We start from the raw sequence: 26130 nt of genomic DNA on the forward strand, positions 1-26130 counted from the left end.
AGTGGAGCGAAGCGGAGAAGCAGGGGGAGTAGGATATGGGAGGAACGGACGGGAGTGATGGAGGAGAAAACAAGGCGACAGAGAGAGGCAGAGAGATGAGGAAAGGGATTGTCAAGTAGAGGGATGGGAGGTGGGGGGCGCTGAAGTTGGGAGGTGAAAAGGAGACGGAGCACAAAGGTGGGAGGAAACTCCTCCTCGGAATCCCGGCTCCTGAGACAGAGGAATGAGTGGTCTGGAGGGAGGTAAGAAGAATGAGAAGGGAGGATGAGGGAGTTGAATGAAGAAAGAGGAGGGAAGAGATGAATGAAGGGGATACTGGTATGGGGAGGGGAATATAGGTCTGGGAGAGGGAGTTGGGGTGAGCGCATTGGACGGGTTGGGAGGTGGTGGGGACGGAAAGAAGGGAAGCAAGGCAGAAGGACCAGTTGCAGGCTGGGAGCTGCGGGGAGAGAAGGACGGTGAGTGGGAGACGAAAGCAGGAGCGAGCGGGCAAGCGGGAAACAGGAATGAAGTGCTGCAAGAGAAAGAGGAAGGTTGAGTGGAGGAGTGAGGAAGGGTGGGGGGGATATGGAGCAAAGGAGGGGCGGGTAATGGGGAGGAAAAAAGGAATCTGAGACATGGCTGGTTGAATCGGTGAAAATAGTATCAAGTTCCCAAACTCAACCACCACACGCCCGCCTCCACTAGAAAGGCGGAAGAGTCGGGGAATGGTTGGGCAGGGCGATATCTCTGAATCGGGGTGACAAGTGAGTTGGTGGTGCAGGGGAGAAAGAGAGAGGGGCAGGCAGATGTGGGAGAGGGGTAAGGTAATGGGGAAGAGGTGAGATTGGGGGAAGGTGGGAGAGAAGAGGAGAGATGAATGGTGGAGGCAAAGTGGTGAGAGAGAAGGGACAGAGAGAGAGAAAGACATGGGATAAGGAGGGAAGATAGACTGCGTCACTGGAAGTGGAAGACGAGGAATAGCTGTGGAGGGAATGTTTGGTGGGGAGCTGTTGACTCTACTCGGAGTGAGAGGGGTCACTCACCTCCGTGGGGTTTGGGTGTTTGCCCTGGGGCCGTGGTTTCTCGGAGACACGTGGTCTGAATTCCCGGCGATGGGCAGGAGCAGTGGGCCGTCGAAGGCGGAAAAGGGAATCCAACCAGGGGATGCAAATCTCTGGGAAAATATAGGCTCTGTGTGAGTGACACAAATCCCTCTGACATTCCGTATGCTCTTACATTCCATTATTGTCACTCCCCTTCCACTACTCTCCCTCAATCGTCCGTATTCCTTCTCGTTCATCCGTCCCTTCCTTCGCTCTTTTCTCTCATCTGTACCACCCTCTCTCTCCTCCATATCCTCCTCTTCGTTCCCTCTCACTCCATCTCTCTCCCTCTCTCTGCTCCCTACCCTCCTCTCCACTCTCTCTTATTCCATCTCTCCCTCTCTCCCGTCCTTATCCACGCACCCACTACCACTCTATTTCTCTATCCATCTCCCTCGTCCCCTCCCGTTTCTCCATCTCCATCACTCCCTTCACACCCACCGTCCAATCTCAAAACACTCCCTCTTCTCTCATGCCCTCTATCTACTCAGTCCACCGTTACCCACTTAAATCGCCCTGTCGACCCCCAATCACCCCCTCTCTCTCTCTTCCCCTCTTTCACCCCACTCTCACTACTGCTCCCCCCGCCACTCTGATCTTTCTCGACAACCCTCTCGCACGAACTCCACCCACACTTCCCGCAACAACCTGCTCTCGGTTCCTCTTTCCATCGGCTGTTCATCTGCTGTTTGCAGGTTTCGGTCTGACTCACTTATCATCACGGGTTTCTTCAGACCAAGGTTGCTTCCCCTTTCTGAGTTCAGAGACACAGAGAATCGCCGACAGGAAGGACGACATCAAAATTACCTGCATATGAAGTTCACAAAACGGACTCACTGTCTCCTTCCCGAGGTGAGTGGGACAGAAGGATGGAGGGAGAGAGTTTCAAACTTTGTCTGACCCCAAGGGCTTGTTAATGAGACAGTGTGGACGCAGCGTCACTTTTCGTCTGACCCTGGGGCTTGTGATTTTTCAGTGCGGAGGGAGCTTGACTTTGGCTCTACTCCGGCATTCTGTGAAGAGACAGTCTGCAGGGAGTTGCAATCAATTCTGAACCCGAGGGTGTGTGATGTGACAGTGTGGAAGGAGCCTCAACACATGTCTGACCCCGGGAGTGTGTAATGGGACGGTGTAGTGGGTGCTTCAATCTCTGTCTAACCCCGGGAGTGTGTGGAGGGAGATTCAATGTGTGTCTGAACCCGGAGTGTGTGATGGGACGGTGTGAAGGGAGATTCACTCTGTGTCTGACCCGAGAGTGTGTGATGGGACGGTGTGGGGAGAGATTCACTCTGTGTCTGACCCCGGGAGTGTGTGATCGGACGGTGTAGAGGGTGCTTCATTCTCTGTCTAACCCCGGGAGTGTGTGGAGGGAGATTCACTCTGTGTCTGACCCGGGAGTGTGTGATGGGACGGTGTGGGGGGAGCTTCTCTCTGTGTCTGACCCCGGGATTGTGTGATGCGGCGGTGTGGAGGGACCTTCACTCTGTGTCTAACACAGGAGTGTGTGATGGGACGGTGTGGAGGGAGCGTCATTCTGTGTCTGACTACGGGAGTATCTAATGCGACAGTGTGGGTTGAATTCACTCTGTGTCTGACCCCGGAAGTGTGTGATGAGATGATGAGACGGTTTGAAGGGAGCTTCACTCTGTGTCTCACCCGGGAGTTTGTGGCCTCCACTCTCCTCCACTCCCTCCCTTTTCCCACAGCACACAATTCCTTCTCTATGATTCTTAACTCAAGTAGTGAGTTGCCAGTGGTCCTGACCCATATAGGTACCAATAACATCAGTGTGTATAGGGAAGTGTTCAGACAAAGTGACGTCAGTGATTCAGTTTTTAAATTAAAGGATAGGACCACTGCAACAGTGAGATCAGACATAGGAAGACCGTACAGTTTAGCGCGTGGTCAAAAAAAAAGTGTAGGTGGGAGGGTTTCAAAATTTTGGATCACTGTGACCTTTCCAAGGAAGGTGGGATCTTTACGGAAGAGATGGAGAAGGTTTCCACCTAAGCTGGAGAGGAACGAATATCCCAGCGAGAAGTTTTGCCAGAACTGTGCATGAGGGTTTTGGGGACAGTTGTTAAACTCGAGTTGCAGGGACGTGGGCCTCAGATTGCAGCATGTTTGTTACTGGTGTCCTAATCTGCGTAACTTTCAATGCTGGACGATTTAAGTAAAGGCGGATGTGCTCAGGGCATGAATCAACACATTGAATTATAATACTGTTGCCATTATTGAGACTTGGTTGCAGGCGGAGCAAGCCGGACAGCACGAGATTTCGGGTTCCCCTATTTTTAGTGGTCAAAAAGCGGAAGGAATCAATGGAGGAGGGGTGACATTACCAGACTGAGAAAATGTCTCCGGAGAGCCCAGTCAGCACAGGCAAGAGAACTTGTCTAAGTGAGGCATTATGGGTGAGAATGAGGAATAAGAAATATATGACCATGTCATGGTGCTGCATTATGGACCAGACAACAGTCCGCTCGATTAAGGGAAACAAATTTGTCGAGAGATCGTAGACTGTTGTGAACCAAAGAAACCGTAGAAAAATTACAGCGCAGAAACAGGCCTTCTGGCCCTTCTTGGGTGTGCCGAACCATTTTCTGCCTAGTCCCACTGACCTGCACACAGACCATATCACTCCATACACCTCCCATCCATGTATCTGTCCAATTTAATCTCAATTGTTAAAAAAGAACCCGCATTTACCACCTCGTCTGGCAGCTCATTCCATACTCCCACCACTCTCTGTGTGAAGAAGCCCTCCCCTTAACACATGTCCTTTTTTTTATCTCCCCTTGCCTCAGTGGAAAAATCCTTTTTGCATTCATTCTATCTATACCCACCGTAATTTTATATAACTCTATCAAATAGAAACATAGAAACACAGAAAATAGGTACAGGAGTAGGCCATTCGGCCCTTCGAGCCTGCACCGCCATTCTGTATGATCATGGCTGATCATCTAACTCAGAACCCTGCACCAGCCTTCTCTCCATACCCCCTGATCCCTTTAGCCACAATGGCCATATCTAATTCCCTCTTAAATATAGCCAATGAACTGGCCTCAACTGTTTCCTGTGGTAGAGAATTCCACAGATTTAACAGTCTCTGTGTGAAGTTCTTCCTAATCTCCGTCCTAAAAGGCTTCCACTCTATCCTCAAACTGTGACCCCTCGTTCTGAACTTCCCCAACATCGGGAACAATCTCCTTGCATCCAGCCTGTCCAGCCCTTTAGCATTTTGTACTTTTCAATATGATCCCCCACGCTCAATCTTCTAAATTCCAACGAGTATAAGCCTAGTTGATCCAATCTTTCATCATATGAAAGCCCTGCCATCCCAGGAATCAATCTGGTGAACCTTCTCTGTACTCCCTCTATGGCAAGAATGTCTTTCCTCAGGCTAGGGGACCAAAACTGCACGCAATACTCCAAGTGTGCTCTCACCAAGGCCTTGTATAACTGCGGTAGTACCTCCCTGCTCCTGTACTCGAATCCTCTCGCTATAAATGCCAGCATACCATTCGCCTTTTTTCACCGCCTGCTGTACCTGCATGCCCACTTTCAATGACTGGTGTATAATGACACCCAGATCTCGTTGCACCTCCCCTTTTCCTAATCGGCCATCATTCAGATAATAATCTGTTTTCCTGTTCTTTCCACCAAAGTGGATAACCTCACATTTATCCACATTAAATTGCATCTGCCATGAAATTGCCCACTCAACTAATCCATCCAAGTCTCCCTGCCTGCTCTTAGCATCCTCCTCACAGCTAAAACTGCCGCCTAGCTTCGTGTCATCCGCAAACTTGGAGATGCTGCATTTAATTCCCTCATCTAAGTCATTAATATATATTATCAACAACTGGGGTCCCAGCACTGAGCCTTGCTGTACCTTACTAGTCACTGCCTGCCATTCTGAAAAGGTCCCGTTTATTCCCAGTCTTTGCTTCCTGTCTGCCAACCAATTCTCTATCCACATCACTACCTTACCCCCAATACTGTGTGCTTTAAGCTTGCAGAATAATCCCCTGTGTGGGACCTTGTCAAAAGCCTTTTGAAAATCGAAATATACCACATCCACTGGTTCTCTCCTATCCACTCTACTAGTTACATCCTAAAAATTTCTTTCAGATTTGTCAGACATGATTTTACTTTCACAAATCCATGCTGACTTTGTCCGATGATTTCACCGCTTTCCAAATGTGCTGTTATCACATCGTTGATAACTGACTCTAACATTTATCCCAGCACCGATGTTAGGCTAACCGGTCTATAATTCACCGGTTTTTTCTCGCTCCCTTTTTTTAAGAGGCGGGGTTACATAAGCCACCCTCCAATCCTCAGGAACTAGTCCAGAATCTAAAGAGTTTTGAAAAATTATCACTAATGCATCCACTATTTCTTGAGCTACTTCCTTAAGCACTCTGGGATTCAGACTATCTGGCCCGTGGGATTTATCTGCCTTCAATCCCTTCAATTTACCTAACGCCACCTCCCTACTAACATTTATTTCCCTCAGTTCCTCCATCTCACTGGACCCTCTGTCCCGTACTATTTCCGAAAGATTATTTATGTCCTCCTTAGTGAAGACGGGCCCAAAGTAGTTATTTGATTGGTCTGCCATGTCCTTGCTCCCCGTAATCAATTCACCTGTTTCTGTCTGTAGGGGACCTACATTTGTCTTTACCAGTCTTTTTATTTTTTCTTTTCACATATCTATAAAAGCTTTTACAGTCAGTTTTTATGTTCCCTGCCAGTTTTCTCTCACAATCTTGTTTTCCCTTCCTAATTAAGCTCGTTGTCCTTCTCTGCTGAACTCTGAATTTCTCTCAGTCCTAAGGTGAGCCGCTTTTTCTGGTTAATTTGTATGTTTCTTCTTTGGAATTGATACCATCCCTAATTTCCCTTGTCAGCCACGGGTGGACTACCTTACCTGATTTATTCTTTTGCCAAACTGGGGTGAACAATTGTTGTCCCTCATTCTTCTACGATCCAGGGAATAAAGTCCTAACCTATTCAACCTTTCTCTGTAACTGAGTTTGTTAAGTTCCGGCAACATCATTGTAAACCTTCTCTGTACTCTTTCAAACTTATTAATACCCTTCCTGTAATTTGGTGATCATAATTGAACACAATAGTCGAGATCTGGCCTCGCCAATACCTTATACAACCTCATGATAACACTCCAGCTCTTATACTCAATACTTTGATTAATAAATACCAATGTACCAAAAGCTCGCTTTACGACCCTACCTACCTGTGACTCCACTTTAAGGAATTTTGTATCTGCATTCCCAGATCCCTCTGTTCTACTGCACTCCTCACAGCCTTACAATTAACCCTGTATGTTCTACCTTGGTTTGTCTTTCCAAAGTGCAATACCTCATACTTCTATGCATTAAACTCCATCTGCCGTTTTTCAGATATTTTTCCAGCTGGCCCAAGTCCCTCTGCCAACTTTGAAAACCTTCGTCACTGTCCACTACTCCTCCAATCTTTGTATCATCGGCAAATTTGCTCATCCAGTTCAGCACATTATCTGCCAAACCATTGATATAAATGACAAATAAGAATGCACCCAGCACTGATCCCTGTGGCACACCACTAGTCACAGGCCTCCACTCTGACAAGCAATCCTCTACTACCACTGTTTGGCTTCTTCCATTGAGCCAATGTCTAATCCAATTTATTACCTCTCCATGTGTACCTAGCGACTGTTTTTCCTAACTAACCTCCCATATGGGACCTTGTCAAAGGCCTTACTGAAGTCCATGTAGACAACATCTACTGTCTTCCCTTCATCCACTTTCCTGGTATCCTCTTTGAAAAATTCCAATAGATTGGTCAAACATGACCTACCACACACAAAGCCATGCTGAGTCTCCCTAATAAGTCCCTGTCTATCCAAATGCTTGTAGATTTTGTCTCTTGGTACTCCCTCCATTAACTTACCTACTACCGAAGTTAAACTCACCGGCCTATAATTTCCCGGAGTACTTTTCGATCCTTTTTTAAACAACGGAACAACAGGAGCCATTCTCGAATCTTCCGGTACCTCACCCGGAGATACCGACATTTTAAAAATATCTGCCTGGGCCCCTGCAATTTTAACACTAGTCTCCTTCAAGGTCCGAGGGAATACCCTGTCAGGTCCCGGGGACTTATCCACTTTAATTAGCTTCAAGGTAGCAAGCACCTCCTTCTTTTCAATCTGTGCATTTTCCGTGATCTCACGAATTGTTTTCCTTAATCCTATAGACTTCATGGCAGTTTCCATAGTAAATACAGACTCAAAAAATCCATTTCAGATCTCCCCCGTTTATTTTGGTTCCGCACATAGCCGACCACTCTGATCCTCAAGAGGACCAATTTTATCTCTTACAATCCTTTTACTCTTACTATACCTGTAAAATCTCTTTGGATTATCCTCAACTTTGACTGCCAAGGCAACCTCATGTCTTCTGTTAGCACTCCTGATTCCATTCTTAAGTATTTTCTTGCACCTTTTATACTCCTCAAGCAGCTTATTTACTCCCTGTTTCCTATACACGTCATACAACTCTCTCCTCTTCTTTATCAGAATTGCAATATCCCTTGAGAACCAAGGTTCCTTATTCCTATTCACTTTGCCTTTAATCCTGACAGGAACATACAAGCTCTGCACTCTCAACGTTGCTACTTTGAAGGCTTCCCACTTACCGATCACATCTTTACCAGAGAAAAACCTATCCCAATCCACGCATTTAAGATCCTTTCTCATTTCTTCAAAGTTGGCTTTCTTCCAGTTTAGAAACTCAACCCTAGGACCAGAACTATCCTTGTCCATGATCAAGTTGAAACTAATGGTTTTATGATCACTGGAACCAAAGTGCTCCCCTAGACACACTTCCATCACCTGTCCTTACTCGTTTCCGAATTGTGATCTAGAGGTCGCGTCCAGTTGGTACCTGTATATATTGATTTAGAAAACTTTTCTGAACACATTTCACAAACTGTAAACCATCTAAAACCCTAACAATATTGGACTACCAATCAGTATGTGGAAAATTAAAATCCCCTACCATTACAAATTATGTTTCCTACAGTTGCCTGCTATCTCTCTGCAGATTTACTCCTCCAGTTCTCGTTGACTATTGGGTGGTCTATAATACAAACTCACTAATGTAGCCGTATCTTTCCTGTTTCTCAGCTCCACCCACAAGGACTCAGTAGACAAGCCCTCTAACCTGCCCTGCCTGACCACTGCTGTATCATTTTCCCTGACAAGCAATGTTACCACACCACGCCCCCCCCACCCCACCTTTCATTCCTCTGCCTCTATCACATCTGAAACACCGGTAACCTTGAATAATAAGGTGTTATGATTACATCTTTCCAGGATCTATTTCCCTATCTGCTCCTCCACATCGCTGTTACTATTTTTCTCCATACCCCATCTGTTCAGACAGGCACAGACACACATACACACACACACACACACACACACACACACACACACACACACACACACACACAGAGGGGAGGGTGGAAGATTCCACTATTTCTTTCCTGTAGGAGATGTGAGAGAAAGCACAAAACTGTTCATAGCTTTGTTTTCAGTTTATTTATTATTTCCTTCTTTACAGTTACACATTGAGAACAGTAGGCATATCTGGCTGAAGCATTGAATCTTTCTCCTGTAGGACACGGGACGGCAGAGAGACTCCAGTGCCTCTGACTACTTCACCTGTGAGAAGTGTATCCGGATGCAACTTCTAACACTCGGAGTTAAGCATTTGGAACTGGAACTGGATGAACTCAGGATCATTCGGAAAGCTGAGGGGGTGATAGGGAGAACATATTGGGAGGAAGTTACGCCCACCGTGTAGGTCAGAGGAAACAGGGTGATGGTCAGGAGGCTGAAAGGGTTAAAACAGCCGGAGCAGAATATTGTATCCTTGTGGCCAACCTCCTAAGCAATCGGTGGATTGGGAGAGGCTATTTTCTGGCAGTGGTGCAGCTGGCAGTGGGCACGTGGCCAAGTGGTTAAGGCATTCGACTAGCGACCTGAAGGTCCGAGTTCGAGCCCTAGCCAAGGCAGCATGTTGCGTTCTTGAGCAAGGCACTTAACCACACAGTGCTCTGCGACGGCACCGGTATCGGCCCTTGCTCTTCCCTTGGACAAGATCGTTGTCGTGGAGAGAGGAGACTTGCAGCAAGGGCAACTGTCGGTCTTCCATTCAACCATGCCCAGGCCTGCGCCCTGGATAGTGAAGGCTTTCCTGGCACAGATCCATGGTCTCGAAAGACTAACAGATGCCTTAATAATATAGCTGGTAATTTGAAGCCCAAGCGCTATTTAACCACAGTGCCCTTGGGGAAGTCTTGGACCGGCAGTAGTGGGAAATCTTGAAGGAGAGAGTGAGTTCGGTGTACACGGATGGGTTTCACACACTGTGAATGCAGAGCAGAACAAATGAAACGAGCGACAGGGCAGATAGGAATTGGGAAAGAATTTGACCTTTCTGAATTCACTATTTGATTTCTGGTCGCCCGGTTACGGGAAGAGTGTGGGGGTGCCTGGAACAGAGAGTATAATCTATAAGCAGATGGCCCAGACAGACTGTGTATTTACCTGGTTCGGTGGAGTCTGTTGGGTGAACTGATACAGTTCTGTATCATTACGATATACACTGGTACACCGTACATCCGCTGTATTTCTCTGCAGCAGCGGAGTCTGGGGATGTGGGGGGTCGGGGAGGAGACGCAGGTTTATACATTATGAGAGGTACAGGGAGTTCAGACAGCCGGTGTATTTCTTTCGAGCGGTGACAAGGATTGGAGGGAGATGGACATTGCTTCGGCAGAAAGGATGTCACTGGTATAGCACAACATTGTGGCCAAAGGGCCTGTACATTTCTGTGATTTACGTGCGCTGCTCTTCGGGAGGGGAGAGACGGATTTGAACTCAGAGAGTGGGAAGCGCAGGCTTGGATTAGATCAGGGAAGGTGACGAATAACAATGTCGAGGAACGATTTTTCGACAGACGACATGGTCAGTGATCGACCCACAAGGAGAGACCGATCAGTCTCAAGCATTGGTTAATCGGCGTTTTAACAGCGACTCTCATTATCACGGGTATCTGCTGGAGGATTCATGGTGAGTTCAACACCGTTCGTACCGACCAAACCACAGAGAATAAAAATGACCACTCTAACAGCGACACTCCCCTACATTACCCCGAAACACCCGGAACAGTGATAACAACACACCCCTCACTGCGGTACTGACGGGACCCGAACCATGATTACCACACACCAATCACCGTGACCCCGACACGACAGCCATCAACACATCCCTCAACATGATACGACAAATCCCTCAAACTGATACCGACACACGCCATACTGTAATAACGATTCATTGTAACACCGACACGCCATTCACCGTGGCACCGACACATCCCGCACTGTGACGTGGACACATCCTTCACTGTGACATAGTCACGTTCCTCATTTTGAATCGGACTCCTCCCTTATTGTGGCGCCAACAGTCACCGCACTGCATCGCTGACATAACGGTCGCCGTAAAAACAACACATCCCCCACCGTGACAACGACAAACCCCTCACAGCTCGCCTACTCACCCCCCATTGTGATAACAGCACACCACTCACTTTGACACGAGCCCAGCACTGTGACGACACGTTCTTCGCTGTGACAGAGACACGCCTGTCACCATGAGACCGACACACACTCACCGTGACCCTTACATTCTCCTCATCTTATTGAACGTATAAAGATGTTACTAGGAAAGATGACGAGGGTAAAGCGGTGGATGTTGTCTATATGGACTTCAGTAAGGCCTTTGACAAGGTTCCACGCGGAAGGTTAGTTAGGAAGGTTCAATTGTTAGGCATTAATATCGAAGTAATAAAATGGATTCAGCAGTGGCTGGATGGGAGACGCCAGAGAGTGGTGGTGGATAACTGTTTGTCAGATTTGAGGACAGTGTCTAGTGGTGTGCCTCAGGGATCTGTACTGGATCCAAAGTTGTTTCTGTTATATATTCATGATATGCATCATGGGGTGGTAAATTGGATCAGTAAGTATGCAGCTGATACTAAGATAGGTGGAGATGTGGATAATGAAGTAGGTTTTCAAAGTTTGCAGAGAGATGTGGACCATTTAGCAGAGTGGGCTGAAAGATGGCAGATGGAGTTTAATGCAGATAAATGTGAGGTGCTACATTTTGGTAGGACTAATAAATAGGACATACATGGTAAATGGTAGGGCAGTGAAGAATGCAGTAGAACAGAGGGATCTAGGAATAATGGTGCAATATTCCCTGACCGAGGATCTCATGTGGATAGGCTGGTGAAGAAAGCTTTTGGTATGCTGGCCTTTATAAATCAGAACATTGAGGATAGAAGTTGGGTTGTAATGTTGAAATTGTATAAGGCATTGGTAAGGACAAATTTTCAGTATTGTGTAAAGTTATTTTCACCGAAAAATAGGAAAGATGTCAATAAAATTGAGAGAGTAGAGAGGAAATTTACTCGGATGTTGCCTGGGTTTCATCTCCTAAGTTACAGAGACAGGTTGAACAAGTTGCGTCTTTATTCTTTGGAGCGTAGAAGGTTGAGGGGGGACTAGATAGAGGTGTTTAAAATTATGAGGGGGATAGATAGAGATGACGTGAGTAGGCTTTTTCCATTGAGAGTGGGGGAGATTCAAACAAGAGCACATGAGTTGAGAGTTAAAGGGCAAAAGTTTAGGGGTAACATGAGCGGGAATTTCTTTACTCAGAGAGTGGTAGCTGCGTGTAACAAGCATCCTGCAGAAGTGGTTGAAGCATGTTTGATGTTGTCATTTAAAGTTAAATTAGATCGATATATGGGCAGGAAAATAATGGAGGGTTATGGGCTAAGTGCAAGTCCGTGGGAGTAAGAGTTGGGGACGGGCTGGAAGGGCAGAGATGGCCTGTTTCTGTGCTGTAATTGTTATATAGCTATCTGATTAAAAACTCATGCGTACAAATTCGCCAGGAGGAGTGTGTTTGGGGAAATATTAAAATAAAAAAACAACAAAGAAGCTATTGAGTGAGCAATAAAGAAAGTGAATCTAGATTATGAAAATGAACCAGCATAAAATATAAAAAAGCGAATAGTCGAAGGTTTGATAATTTTATAAAGAGGAAAGGTTGGCAAAAGTGGATGTAGGTCCCGTGGAAGACGAGAAGGGGCATTGATATTTGATAGTGAGTAAATGCCAGATGCTCTGAATGACTATTTTGTGTCGGTCTTCACAATGGAGGCCACGACTAATATGCCAAAGTGCGATGTTATGGATGCGATGGGAGGTGAGGACTTCGATACAATAGCTATCACTAAGGAGGTAGCGCTGAGGAAACTTGTGGGCCTAGAGATAGACCACTCCCCTCGTCCTGATCGAATGCACCCCAGGGTACTGAAAAGTATGGCAGAGGTTATGGCAGAATCTTTGGCAAAATTTTACCAAAATTCTCTGGAAGCTGGGCAGATCTCAACGGATTGGAAGAAGGCAAATGTCAGGCCAGTGTTGAAAAATAAAATATGTAGGCAAAAGGCATGTAACTATAGGCCACACAGGGAAAAGTTGCTGCTGAACGCCGCAGGCCAGGCTCCATCTCTAGGAAGAGATAGAGTCGACGTTTCGGGCCGAGATCCTTCGTCAGGCCGAAGTGAAAGAAGAGCTAGTAAGAGATTTGAAAGTGGGAGGGGAAGGGGGAGATGAGATACGATAGGAGAAGACAGGAGAGGGAGGGATGGAGCCAAGAGCTGGACAGTTAATTGACAAAAGGGGAATGAGAGGCTCATAGGACAGGAGGACTACGTAGAAAGAAAAGGGGGAGTGCGGGAAAAGTCCAGAGTATGGACAAGGAGTGTAGGGAGAGGGACAGAGGGAGAAAACGGAGAGACAGAAAAATAATGGGTGTATATAAATAAATAACGGATGGAGTACGAGGTGGAGGTGGGGCATTAGCGGAAGTTTGAAAAGTCAGTATTCCTGCTATCGAGTTGGAGGCTACCCAAACGGAATATAAGGTGTTATTCCTACAACCTGAGTGTAGCTTCATATTTACAGTAAAGGAGACCGTGGATAGATATATCAGAATGGGAATCGGACCTTGAACTAAAATATGTGGCCGCAGGGAGATCCTGCGTTCTCTGGCGGACAGAGTGTAGGTCTTCAGCGAACCGATCTCCCAGTCTGCGTCGGGTCTCGCCAATGTATAGAAAACCGCATCGGGAGCACCGGACGCAGTATATCACCCCAGCCGACTCACAGGTGAAGTGTCCCCTCACCTGGAAGAGCTGATTGGAGCCCTGAATAGTAGTGAGGGCGGAAGTGTAAGGGCATGTGTAGCACATAGAAACATAGAAACATAGAAAATAGGTGCAGGAGTAGACCATTCGGCCCTTCGAGCCTGCACCGCCATTTATTATGATCATGGCTGATCATCCAATTCAGAACCCCGCCCAAGCCTTCCCTCCATACTCCCTGATCCCCGTAGCCACAAGGGCCATATTTAACTCCCTCTTAAATAGAGCCAATGTACTGGCCTCAACTACTTCCTCTGGCAGAGAATTCCACAGATTCACCACTCTCTGAGTGAAGAAGTTTTTCCTAATCTCAGTCATTAAAGGCATCCCCTTTATCCTCAAACTGTGACTCCTTGTTCTGGACTTCCCCAACATCGGGAACAATCTTCCTGCACCTAGCCTGTCCAATCCCTTTAGGATTTTATACGTTTCAATCAGATCCCCCCTCAATCTTCTAAATTCCAACGAGTACAAGCCCAGTTCATCCAGTCTTTCTTCATATGAAAGTGCTGCCATTCCAGGAATCAATCTCGTGAACCTTTTTTGTACTCCCTCTATGGCAAGGATGTCTTTCCTCAGATTAGGGGATCAAAACTGCACACAATACTCCAGGAGTGGTCTCACCAAGGCCTTGTACAACTGCAGTAGTACCTCCCTGCTCCTGTACTCAAATCCTCTCGCTATAAATGCCAGCATACCATTCGCCTTTTTCACCGCCTGCTGTACCTGCATGCCCACTTTCAATGACTGGTGTATAATGACACCCAGGACTCGTTGCACCTCCCCTTTTCCTAATCGGCCACCATTCAGATAATAATCTGTTTTCCTATTGTTGCTACCAAAGTGGATAACTTCACATTTATCCACATTAAATTGCATCTGCCATGAATTTACCCACTCACCCAACCTATCCAAGCCACTCTGCATCCTCTTAGCATCCTCCTCACAGCTAACACTGCCACCCAGCTTCGTGTCATCCGCAAACTTCGAGATGCTGCATTTAATTCCCTCATCCAAGTCATTAATATATATTGTAAACAACTGGGGTCGCAGCACTGAGCCTTGCAGTACCCCACTAGTCACCGCCTGCCATTCTGAAAAGGTCCCGTTTATTCCCACTCTTTGCTTCCTGTCTGCTAACCAATTCTCCATCGACATCAATACCTTACCCCCAATACGATGTGCTTTAAGTTTGCACACTAATCTCCTGTGTGAGACCTTGTCAAAAGCCTTTTGAAAATCCAAATATACCACATCCACTGGTTCTCCCCTATCCACTCTACTAGTTACATCCTCAAAAAATTCAATGAGATTCGTCAGACATGATTTTCCTTTCACAAATCCATGTTGACTTTGTCCGATGATTTCACCGCTTTCCAAGTGTGCTGTTATCACATCTTTGATAACTGACTCCAGCAGTTTCCCCACCACCGACGTTAGGCTAACCGGTCTATAATTCCCCGGTTTCTCTCTCACTCTTTTTTAAAAAAAAGTAGGGTTACATTAGCCACCCTCCAATCCTCAGGAATTAGTCCAGAATCTAACGAGTTTTGAAAAATTATCACTAATGCATCCACTATTTCTTGGGCTACTTCCTTAAGCACTCTAGGATGCAGACCATCTGGCCCTGGGGATTTATCTGCCTTCAATCCCTTCATTTTACCTAACACCACTTCCCTACTATCATGTATTTCACTCAGTTCCTCCATCTCACTGGACCCTCTGTCCCCTACTATTTCTGGAAGATTATTTATGTCCTCCTTAGTGAAGACAGAACCAAAGTAATTATTCAACTGGTCTGCCATGTCCTTGCTCCCCATAATCATTCACCTGTTTCTGTCTGTAGCGGACCTACATTTGTCTTTACCAGTCTTCTCCGTTTTACATACCTATAAAAGCTTTTACAGTCTGTTTTTATGTTCCCTGCCAGTTTTCTCTCAAAATCCTTTTTCCCCTTCCTAATTAAGCCCATTGTCCTCCTCTGCTGAACTCTGAATTTCTCCCAATCCTCAGGTGAGCCACTTTCTCTGGCTAATTTGTATGCTTTTTCTTTGGAATTGATACTATCCCTAATTTCTCTTGTCAGCCACGGGTGCACTACCTTCCTTGATTTATTCTTTTGCCAAACTGGGATGAACAATTGTTGTAGTTCATCCATGCAACCTTTAAATGCTTGCCATTGCATATCCACCGTCAACCCTTTAAGTGTCATTTGCCAGTCTATCTCAGCTAATTCACGTTTCATACCTTCAAAGTTACCCCTCTTTAAGTTCAGAATCTTTGTTTCTGAATTAACTATGTCACTCTCCATCTTAATGAAGAATTCCACCATATTATGGTCACTCTTATCCAAAGGGCCTCTCACGACAAGATTGCTAATTAACCCTTTCTTATTGCTCAAAATCCAGTCCAGAATAACCTGCTCTCTAGTTGGTTCCTCGACATGTAGGTTCAAAAAACCATCCCGCATACATTCCAAGAAATTCTCTTCCTCAGCACCTTTACCAATTTGGTTCACCCAATCTACATGTAGATTGAAGTCACCCATTATAACTGTTGTTCCTTTATTGCACACACTTCTATTTTCCTGTTTAATACCATCTCCGACCTCACTACTACTGTTAGGTGGCCTGTACACAACTCCCACCGCGTCTTCTGCCCCTTAGTGTTACGCAGCTCTACCCATATCGATTCCACATCTTCCCGGCTTATGTCCTTCCTTTCTATTGCGTTAGTCTCTTCTTTAACCAGCAACGCCACCCCACCACCCCTTCCTTCATGTCTATCCCTCCTGAATATTGAGTATCCCTGAACGTTGAGCTCCCATCCTTGGTCACCCTGGAGCCATGTCTCTGTGATCCCAACTATATAATAATCATTAATAACAATCTGCACTTTCAATTCATCCACCTTATTACGAATGCTCGTTGCATTGACACACAAAGCCTTCAGGCGCTCTATTACAACTCTCTTAACCCTTATACAATTATGTTGAAAAGTGGCCCTTTATAATGCTTGCCCTGGATTTGTCGGCCTGCCACTTTTACTCTTTTCCTTAGTACTTTTTGCTTCTACCCTCATTTTACACCCCCCGTCTCTCTGCACTGGTTCCCATCCCCCTGTTGTGAACTAACCTCCTCAGACCTAGCCTCTTTAATTTGTTTCCCACCCCGTAACCATTCTAGTTTAAAGTCACCTCAGTAGCCCTCGCTAATCTCCCTGCCAGGATATTGGTCGCCCTAGGATTCAAGTGTAACATGTTCCGCTTACAAGGATCAGTGCCAGGAGGGAGATCGGTGGGGAGGGATAGGGTGGACGAATGGACAAGGGAGTCTCGTAGGGAGCGATCCCTGCGGAAAACAGAGAGACGGGAGGAGGGAAAGTTGTGCTTAGTGGTGGGATACCGTTGGAGGTGCCGGAAGTTAAGGACATCTCCTTCTTCCTGGAATGTAAAGCCTCATCCTGAGAGCAGATGCGGCGAAGTCCGAGGAATGTGTGCATTATATACACGCAGTCTTTCTCTCTCTCTCCTTTTTCTCCCTCTGTCTCTCTCACTATACCCCTTACCTATCCTCCGGGTTTTCACACCCATCCCACTTTCCTTTCTCCCTAAGTCTCCTGTTCCAAGATCTTCTCATATTCCTTTAGCCAATCAACTCTCCAGCTCTTGGCTCCATCCCTCCCCCTCCTGTCTTCTCCTAACGTTTCGGCTATGCCCCTCCCCCTCCCATTTTCAAATCTCTTACTAGCTCTTCTTTCAGGTAGGCCTGACGAAGGGTTTCGGCCCGAAACGTCGACTGTACCTCTTCCTAGAGATGCTGCCTGGCCTGCTGCTTTCACCAGCAACTTATATATGTGTTGCTTGAAATTCCAGCATCTGCAGATATCCTCGTGTTTGCGTAACTCTTGGCCAGTTAGTTTTACATCTGGTCTTGGGAAAATGCTTGAGTTATCATTAAATAAGAAATAGGGAGGCATGTGGAAGGAAATGGATCCATCAAGCAGGCGCAGCATCGATTCAGCAAAGGCAGATCCTTTTCGACTACCTCTGTGAGGATATAACTATTTATATGAATAAAAAATTGCAAATGAAATATTGACTTTCGTTGCTGGAGGGATTGAATTCAGGAGCAGGGATTTAAGCTGCAACTTCATAGGGTACTGTGCACCTGTGCAACTGCAAATCGTGAGTACGATGTGCAGTTCTGGTCTCCTCACGTGAGGAACGGTATACCGGCCTTGGAGGCGCTGCAGAAGAGGTTCATCAGGTTAATTCCATAAAATAGGGTGGATAGACAAGGAGGAAAGATTGAATCGTCTGGCACTGTTTTCGCAGGGATTAAGAGGACATCTTATGATACATATAAATTTTCTAAAGGAATAGATACGTCAGACACCGATTACCCCTCACCGTTCCGCATCGTGACAGCGACATGCACCACACTGTGACCCGAGAAGCCCCTCAGCGCAGCCCCGACAGGACCCTTAATGTGACCCCAACAAGCCCCTCAGCGCAGCACCGACAGGATCCTTAATGTGACCCCGAAACATCGCTCTCCATGATAAGGACAAGTCCCTCAGCGTGACTCCAACAGGACACTCAACGTGATACTGACATACCGCTCACCGTGTTTCCGTTAAGCCCCACAGTGTGACAACTACACGTCCCTTAGCGTGACACCGACACAGCCTAACCATCATTCTCAGTATCACAGATTCGTCACTCTCTGATCACCTCCGACCGAGAGCACCAGAAACTTTGTGAACAATACCAGGAGATGAACAGTACCCAGCGCCAGTGTGGACTGCAGGTAAATGAATTGAACTCAACCCTTGAATACAATATAACTGAGAATTCCCGTCTGGTTGTCTCCCGAAGCACCTGTTTCAGGAATATTTCCGTCCTCAGCTAAAACCTCTCCATCCTCGAAAGCGAATTTTTCGTCCACGAAAATACAAACTCCGTCCTGAACTCCAAACTGACACTAACCAATCTCGATCAACAGATTTCAGACCTCGAAATGAAGTACAGTACTCTGAGCGAAGTCAAGGCTCAAATCTGCCAACTGCTGTTCAGCAGAAAAAGTGAGTTAACACACCAACCCGCACACGTTCTCCCGCTACTCATCGCTGAGCAGAGTGAGAGGAAGCTATATTCTGAGTCTGATCCCGGAGGTGTGTGGTGGGATGGGGCGGCGAGCCCGACCCCTAGTGTCTGAGCTCGGTAGTGCGTGATAGGATGGTACGCCGGGTGCTTCACTCGGTAAACACAAAATACTCTGCAGGTGATGGGAGCAAAGCAACACACGCAACACCCTGCAGGAACTCAGTAGGTCGGGCACCATCCGTGGAAACGAACAGTCAATGTTTCGGGCCGAGACCCTTCGTCAGGACTGAAGAGGGAGGGGGCAGGGGCCCTATGAGAAGATGTGGGGAGAGGGTGGAAAGGAGAAGGCAGGTAGAAGCCAGGTGAAAAACCAGTAAGGGGAAAGATCAAGGGGTGGGGGAGGGGAAGAAGGGACAGGATAGGCAGGAAAAGTGTAGAAAGAATAGGTAAAAGCACAAAGGGTAGTAGAAGGAGGCAGAATCATGAGGGAGGTGACAGACAGCTGGAGGAGGGGGCAGAAGGAAAATGGGATGGGGGAAGGGAGGGGGAGGGAATTACCGGAAGTTAGAGAATTCAGGCCAAGGGGCTGGAGACTACCGAGACGGTATACGAGGTGTTGCTCCTCCAACCTGAGTTTTGCCTCATCATGGCAGTAGAGGAGACCATGTCTGGACATATCGGAATGGGAAATATGAAGCAGAGTTGAAGTGGGTGGTAACCGGTAGATCCTGTCTGTTGTAACGAACGAAGCGGAGGTGCTTGACGAAGCGGTCACCCAATCTGCATGGGGTTTCACCGATGTAGAAGGAGCCGCATCGGGAGCACCGGATGCAAAAAAATAGCCCCAACAAACTCAATTGTAAAGTGTTTCCTCACCCGGAAGGACTGTTTGGGGCCCTGAATGGGGGCAAGAGAGGAGGTGTAGGGACTGGTGTAGCACTTACGCTTACTTGGATAAGTGCCACGTGGGAGATCCGTGGGGAGGGGAGGGACGTGTAGATGAGGGAGTTGCGGAGGGAACGATCCCTGCGGAAAGCTGAGAGGGTTATAGAGGGAAAGTTGTGCTTCGTGGTGGAATCCTGTTGAAGGTGGCTGAAGTTACGAATGGTAATGTGCTGGATCCGGAGGCTGGTGGAGTGGTAGGGGAGGACAAGGGGATCTCTGTCCCTGTTGTGGTGACTGGAGGATGGGGTGAGGGCTGAAGTGCGGGAAATGGAGGAGATGCGTGTGAGGGCATCATTGATGACGGTAGAAGGGTCTGATCCTGTGTGGTGTTGGTTGGGATGGAATGGAGGGAGATTCACTCTGTCTCTGACCCCGATGTGCGTGATGGGACTGTAGGGAATGATATTCACTGCTACTTATTCCTAATTTCCAGAGCATACGTGTTCCGAGGAGTGGATCCAAAATAAAGATCGGTGTTATTACGTATCCATGTTTGATACATCTTTCAACACAGCGGTGCAGGAATGTTCAAACCGCAATGCAAGTCTGCTTGAAGTCAAATCAAGGGATGAAGCGGTATGTGCCACAGCACAAGAAGATCCCACAGGAATCATCACCCACTCCCGGGGTCAGACACAGAATGACACCCACAATATACTCCCAGCACACAGTCCCGGGTGAGACACAGAGTGACACCCATACTACACTCCCAAGACACATACTCGGAGTCAGACACAGAGTGCAGCTCCCTCCACAACGTACCATCACACGCCTCCGGGTTCAGACACAGAGTGAATCTCCCTCCTCACCGTCCCATCACACACTCCGGGGTCAGACACAAAGTGAATCTTTCTCCACACCGTCCCATCACACACTCCCGGGATCAGACACAGAGTGAATCTCCCTCCGCACCGTCCCATCACACACTCCCGGGGTCAGACACAGAGTGAATCTCCCTCCACACCGTCCCATCACACACTCCGGGGTCACACACAAAGTGAATCTTCCTCCACACCATCCCATCACACACTCCCGGGATCAGACATAGAGTGAATCTCCCTCCACAACGTACCATCACACACCTCCGGGTCAGCCACAGAGTGAATCTCCCTCCACACCGTCCCATCACACACTCCGGGGTCAGACATAAAGCGAAGCTCCCTCCACACCATCCCATCACAGATTCCTGTTGTAATCAACCGAGAGAAGCTCTCTAAATAATTTTCGTTTCTTGGCATTAATCAGATAAATTTAATTTCCCAGAGTTTTCTATCCCAGAAACTTGTGTACCGATACCGTGCATACTGGATTGCAAAATGCGAAGACGGGTAAGATTTGGACTGATCTGTGGGGTGAGAGTTGGTCATTGACATAGTCCTGACGGGGGGAAAAGGGATTCGTTTACGATGAGGCAGTATGAGGTTGTCGGGAGAGTTTGGTACAATGGGAACATTTTGAGGCCGACATGTGTCTGTCGGGGAAGGACGGAGCAGTGTGAATATTTCGGAAACCTCCAGGGGGCAGTGGGGAGAGCTCAGAACACAGGGATTACGTCATTTGGGTACTGACGATTGTCGGTGAGGAGGGCGCGGTGGAGTGGGATCATTTTGGAGATAGTCGCCGGGCTGTGAGGAGGGGGAGCAACAGCAGGATTAGTTTGGTGAATGTCAGAGATCTGAAGGCCGAGAGTAGGACAACTGGATTAGTTTGGAGACCGATACAGGGCGGTGGACACACAGTGGGTTAATGGGATTAGTTTGCGAACTGACGCACGGATGTGGGAGGGAGGGTGCCAGTGGTGTAAGTCTGGAGACGGACCCGAAGCTATGAGGAGAGTGCGGTGCAGTGGGATATGTTAGCAGACTGGCGCGAAGCTCTGGGTAGAGGGAAGAGCAACGGGATTAATCTGGGACCGACTAGGGCTGAGGGAAGTTTGTGGACAAGTGGGATTCATCTCGGGAAAGACATAAGTCTGTGCGGAGACGGTGGGACAGTGGGGTTTGTTCGGGGAGTTAAACAGATCTGAGGGGAGAGGGTGGGCCTGTTCGATTAGTATGGGGACTGACAGGGGACTGTGGTGAAAAAGTGGATCGGTGAGTTAGTTTGGAGAGACACGGGGCTGTGGGGTGACATTGGATCAGTACGATTAATTTAGGGACAGCCACAGTATTCTGGGGAGACATTGGGACCGTGGTATCTGTCTGGGTACTGGCCTGACAGTGGATGAGTGGGATGAGTTTGCGGACTGACTCAGCCTGTTAGGAGAGAGCGATTTCATGGGTTAGCTTGTGGACGATCTCGGTTCGGGTTCTCTGCTGGAGCTGTTTTGTCTCTGCTTAAATTGTTTATCCCCGTTGGACAGGAATGCGGGCCCGAGTCTCCTGTACAGCGTGTTCTCTAGATCGTCCGTCTGCAGAGATTGCAACTCCCATCTAGGGAACGACCGTTGCAATCGTGATTGGCGTTTCATCTGCGAGAAGTCGGCACCTTTGTTCCCGGATGTTCCTGAAAAGATTAAGGATCTCTGTCGACAGCCACTGGAGGAGACGTGAATCAAGTCATTTACCCCAATTTCTCCTCCTTGTTTGCCCTTCACTCTCACTCCCCGATCCTTTCAAATTCCCTCCTCACATTCTCTGCCCCTTCCCTCCTACTCTCACACCTCCTCTTGTCGCCATCATATTCTCCCTGCGAAACATCGTCAAACCTCTCTCGCCATCTATCCCCACATTTCTCACTATTCCCCCAGTTCCGTTCTTCCCCGCTCCCTCCACCTTTCTCTCTACCCCCTCATCTCCCCTCATTTTGTCGAGCTTTCTCCGCCCGCTCTTTCCCTGCTCCCTCTGCACACCTCTTTCACTTCTTTCACGCTCCCCCACGGCACTCTTTCTCTCCCCCCTCCCTGTTCTCTCTAAACAATCTGTCTCCCTTATCCCTCTCTCTTTCGCCTTTCCACCCACTCTGAGCTCAATCCTGTGCCGTCCGGTGCTCGATAACTCAACCCTGGGTAAGACACTATGCCTATTCCCTTTGTCTGTGCCCCTCTGGCGTTTATGGAACTGTGTAAATTTACAACTACGCTCCAGGCAATAACGTCCCAACCTACCCTTCCTCTCTCGATAACTCAGTCCTCCGAGTTTAGTAATATCCTTGTAGAACTCCCTGTACATTCTATCCAGTTCAATGGCATTTTCCCCTAAAACTGTGTGCGGCCACACCGACTGCAATGTGAGCTCCTCACTCCTGTACGCCGGTGCCCTCAGTGGTGAAGACCAGCGGGCCAAGAGCCCTGCCCACTCGTATCGGATGTTTCCTACCGGAATGGTAATTTCATTTATTATCTGTATGACGAGGTCCTGATTTACCCCTATGTACTGTGCTTTTAAAAAGGACAAAGAGAGAGAGGTGTCCAGCACAAAAACCTTGTTAAAAAGACAGAATTATTTAACACCGACATTTGTTTTCAAGAGAGAGAGAGAGAGAGTCGAGGACTGCTCACAGCATGCTGACATCTGTACAAGGGCACTGCTTTCAGCTTCTGCATTCTTACAGACAGAGAAGGGAGGAACTGTTTAGGTAACAGTTGGCATTTAACACGGGTAATAAATAAAAGTTCAGGCAGTAGACCTCAGACATGGTTTTGGGAACTGAGTGAGGTTTATAGTTTTGGAGGATCAATCAGGCGAATAGATCAATGACTCTCGCAGGGTGAAAAGGGGGTGACTGGTGGGGAGGTGTTTATGTCTCCAAACATCGCCTGGGTTGATAATTCCACCACAGAAGAACGGTACCCTTTGTTTTGTTCACAGTTGGTGATCTAAAGATAACTGGAAGATCGACGGCGTCAGCTCACCTGAAGACTCAAACCTCTCCCCGTCTCTCTCTCCATCAATATATATTCATTGATAACCTGTGTGAGATATCTGCATTTATATTACTCTATTGCGTAGTTACTAATAAATACCATCAGTTAATAGCAACACTGGACTCCAAAGTGCTTTCAATTTATGCTTCTTCTTTTACCCGTCACGAGGTACGTGACGAGTGCCGAGAAAGATACTTTTGAAATTTTCGTTATTTTTTTTTCTCTAACGGCGTTCTGAGAAGCGGGACTGCGCAGGCGTGTGACGTCGGGCAGTGCAGCGCGGCAGATTTAAAAGGGGCAGAGCCTCATAGAGCGGCAGCGTAGTTTGCGGGCGGCGGAGTGAGCCGGGAGCAGAGTGAAGACTTAAGGGCTTCGGCTCAACGGGCTTAGGCGGAAACGAGCGAGGCGAGGAAGGTTTGGAATTCATTTTCTGTTGTTAATTGAGGAGAGGGGCAGTATGAGTGTGAGGGCAGTTTGTTGTTCTCGGTGTCGGATGTGGGAGGCCCTGGAGTCTCCAAGCCTCCCGGACTCTCACATCTGCGCCAGGTGCATCGAGATGCAGCTCCTAAGAGACCGCGTTACGGAACTGGAGCTGCAGCTCGATGACATTCGTCTGGTCAGGGAGAGTGAGGAGTTGATAGAGAGGAGTTATAGGCAAGTGGTCACACTGGGGCCACGGGAGGCAGACAAGTAGTTCACGGTTGGGAGAGGGAAGGGGAAGAGTCAAGTAATAGAGAGTACCCCGGTGGCTGTGCCCCTTAACAATAGGTACTCCTGTTTGAGTACTGTTGGGGGGAACAGCTTACCCGGGGGAAGCGACAGTGGCCGTGCCTCCGGCACAGAGTCTGTCCCTGTAGCTCAGAAGGGTAGGGCAAGGAAGAGGAGGGCAGTTGTGATAGGGGACTCGATAGTAAGGGGGTCAGATAGGCGATTCTGTGGACGCAGTCCAGAGATCCGGATCGTAGTTTGCCTCCCTGGTGCCAGGGTCCGGGGTATTTCTGATCGTGTTTAAGATATCCTGAAGGAGCCAGAGGTCGTGGTACATATAGGTACCAATGACATAGGTAGCAAAAGGGATGAGGTCCTGAAAGAAGAATATAGCGAGCTAGGAAGGGAATTGAGAAAAAGGACCTCAAAGGTAGTCATCTCGGGATTACTGCCTGTGCCACGCGACAGTGAGAGTAGGAATGCGATGAGGTGGAGGATAAATGCGTGGCTGAGGGATTGGAGCAGGGGGCAGGAATTCAAGTTTTTGGATCATTGGGACCTCTTTTGGCGCAGGCGTGACCTGTACAAAAAGGACGGGCTACACTTGAATCCCAGGGGGACCAATACCCTGGCAGGAAGATTAGTGAGGGCTACTGAGGTGACTTTAAACTAGAATGGTTGGGGGGTGGGAATCAAATTAAAGAGGCTAGGCGAGAGAAGGTTAGTTCACAACAGGGGGATGGAAACGAGTGCAGAGAGACAGAGGGGTGTAAAGTGAGGGCAGAAACAAAAAGTGGTAAGGGGAAAAGTAAAAGTGGCAGGCCGACAAATCCAGGGCAAGTATTAAAAAGGGACACTTTTCAACATAATTTTATAAGGGCTAAGAGAGTTGTAAAAGAGCGCCTGAAGGCTTTGTGTGTCAAGGCAAGGAGCATTCGTAATAAGGTGGATGAATTGAAAGTGTAGATTGCTATTAATAATTATGATATAGCTGGGATCACAGAGACATGGCTCCAGGGTGACCAGGGATGGGAGCTCAACGTTCAGGGATATTCAATATTCAGGAAGGATAGACATGAAGGAAGGGGAGGTGGGGTGGCGTTGCTGGTTAAAGAAGAGATTAACGCAATAGAAAGGAAGGACATAAGCCGGGAAGACGTGGAATCGATATGGGTAGAGCTGCGTAACACTAAGGGGCAGAAGACGCTGGTGGGAGTTGTGTACAGGCCACCTAACAGTAGTAGTGAGGTCGGAGATGGTATTAAACAGGAAATTAGAAATGTGTGCAATAAAGGAACAGCAGTTATAATGGGTGACATCAATCTACATGTAGATTGGGTGAACCAAATTGGTAAAGGTGCTGAAGAAGAGGATTTCTTGGAATGTATGCGGGATGGTTTTTTGAACCAACATGTCGAGGAACCAACTAGAGAGCAGGCTATTCTGGACTGGGTTTTCAGCAATGAGGAAGGGTTAATTAGCAATGTTGTCGTGAGAGGCCCCTTGGGTAAGAGTGACCATAATATGGTGGAATTCTTCATTATGATGGAGAGTGACATAGTTAATTCAGAAACAAAGCTATTGAACTTAAAGAGGGGTAACTTTGAAGGTATGAGAAGTGAATTAGCTAAGATAGACTGGCAAATGACACTTAAAGGATTGACGGTGGATATGCAATAGCAAGCATTTAAAGTTTCCATGGATGAACTACAACAATTGTTCATCCCAGTTTGGCAAAAGAATAAATCAAGGAAGGTAGTGCACCCGTGGCTGACAAGAGGAATTAGGGATAGTATCAATTCCAAAGAAGAAGCATACAAATTAGCCAGAAAAAGTGTCTCACCTGAGGACTGGGAGAAATTCAAAGTTCAGCAGAGGAGGACAAAGGGATTACTTAGGAAGGGGGAAAAGGATTATGAGAGAAAACTGGCAGGGAACATAAAAACTGACTGTAAAAACTTTTATAGATATGTAAAAAGGAAAAGACTGTTAAAGATAAATGTAGGTCCCCTACAGACAGGAACAGGTGAATTGATTATGAGGACCAAGGACATGGCAGACCAATTGAATAAT

General features: G+C 47.4%; 1 protein-coding gene across 1 annotated transcript in view; it reads left to right on the forward strand.

The window, feature by feature from the left end:
* LOC140207334 (C-type lectin domain family 9 member A-like) overlaps window positions 1-23455 on the forward strand; it is an 86164-nt gene extending 62709 nt beyond the window's left edge. Inside the window, exons 7-12 of the mRNA XM_072275862.1 lie at window positions 18140-18243; window positions 18439-18517; window positions 19918-20060; window positions 20748-20812; window positions 21847-22808; window positions 23294-23455. Of these exons, the coding sequence (XP_072131963.1) occupies window positions 18140-18243; window positions 18439-18517; window positions 19918-20060; window positions 20748-20812; window positions 21847-22036 (581 nt within the window). The 3' untranslated portion in view covers window positions 22037-22808; window positions 23294-23455. The remainder of the gene's footprint in view (window positions 1-18139; window positions 18244-18438; window positions 18518-19917; window positions 20061-20747; window positions 20813-21846; window positions 22809-23293) is intronic.
* The last annotated feature ends 2675 nt before the right edge of the window (window positions 23456-26130 follow it).

The sequence above is a fragment of the Mobula birostris genome, chromosome 13 (assembly GCF_030028105.1).
Source record: "Mobula birostris isolate sMobBir1 chromosome 13, sMobBir1.hap1, whole genome shotgun sequence".
Classification (NCBI taxonomy): Eukaryota; Metazoa; Chordata; class Chondrichthyes; order Myliobatiformes; family Myliobatidae; genus Mobula; species Mobula birostris.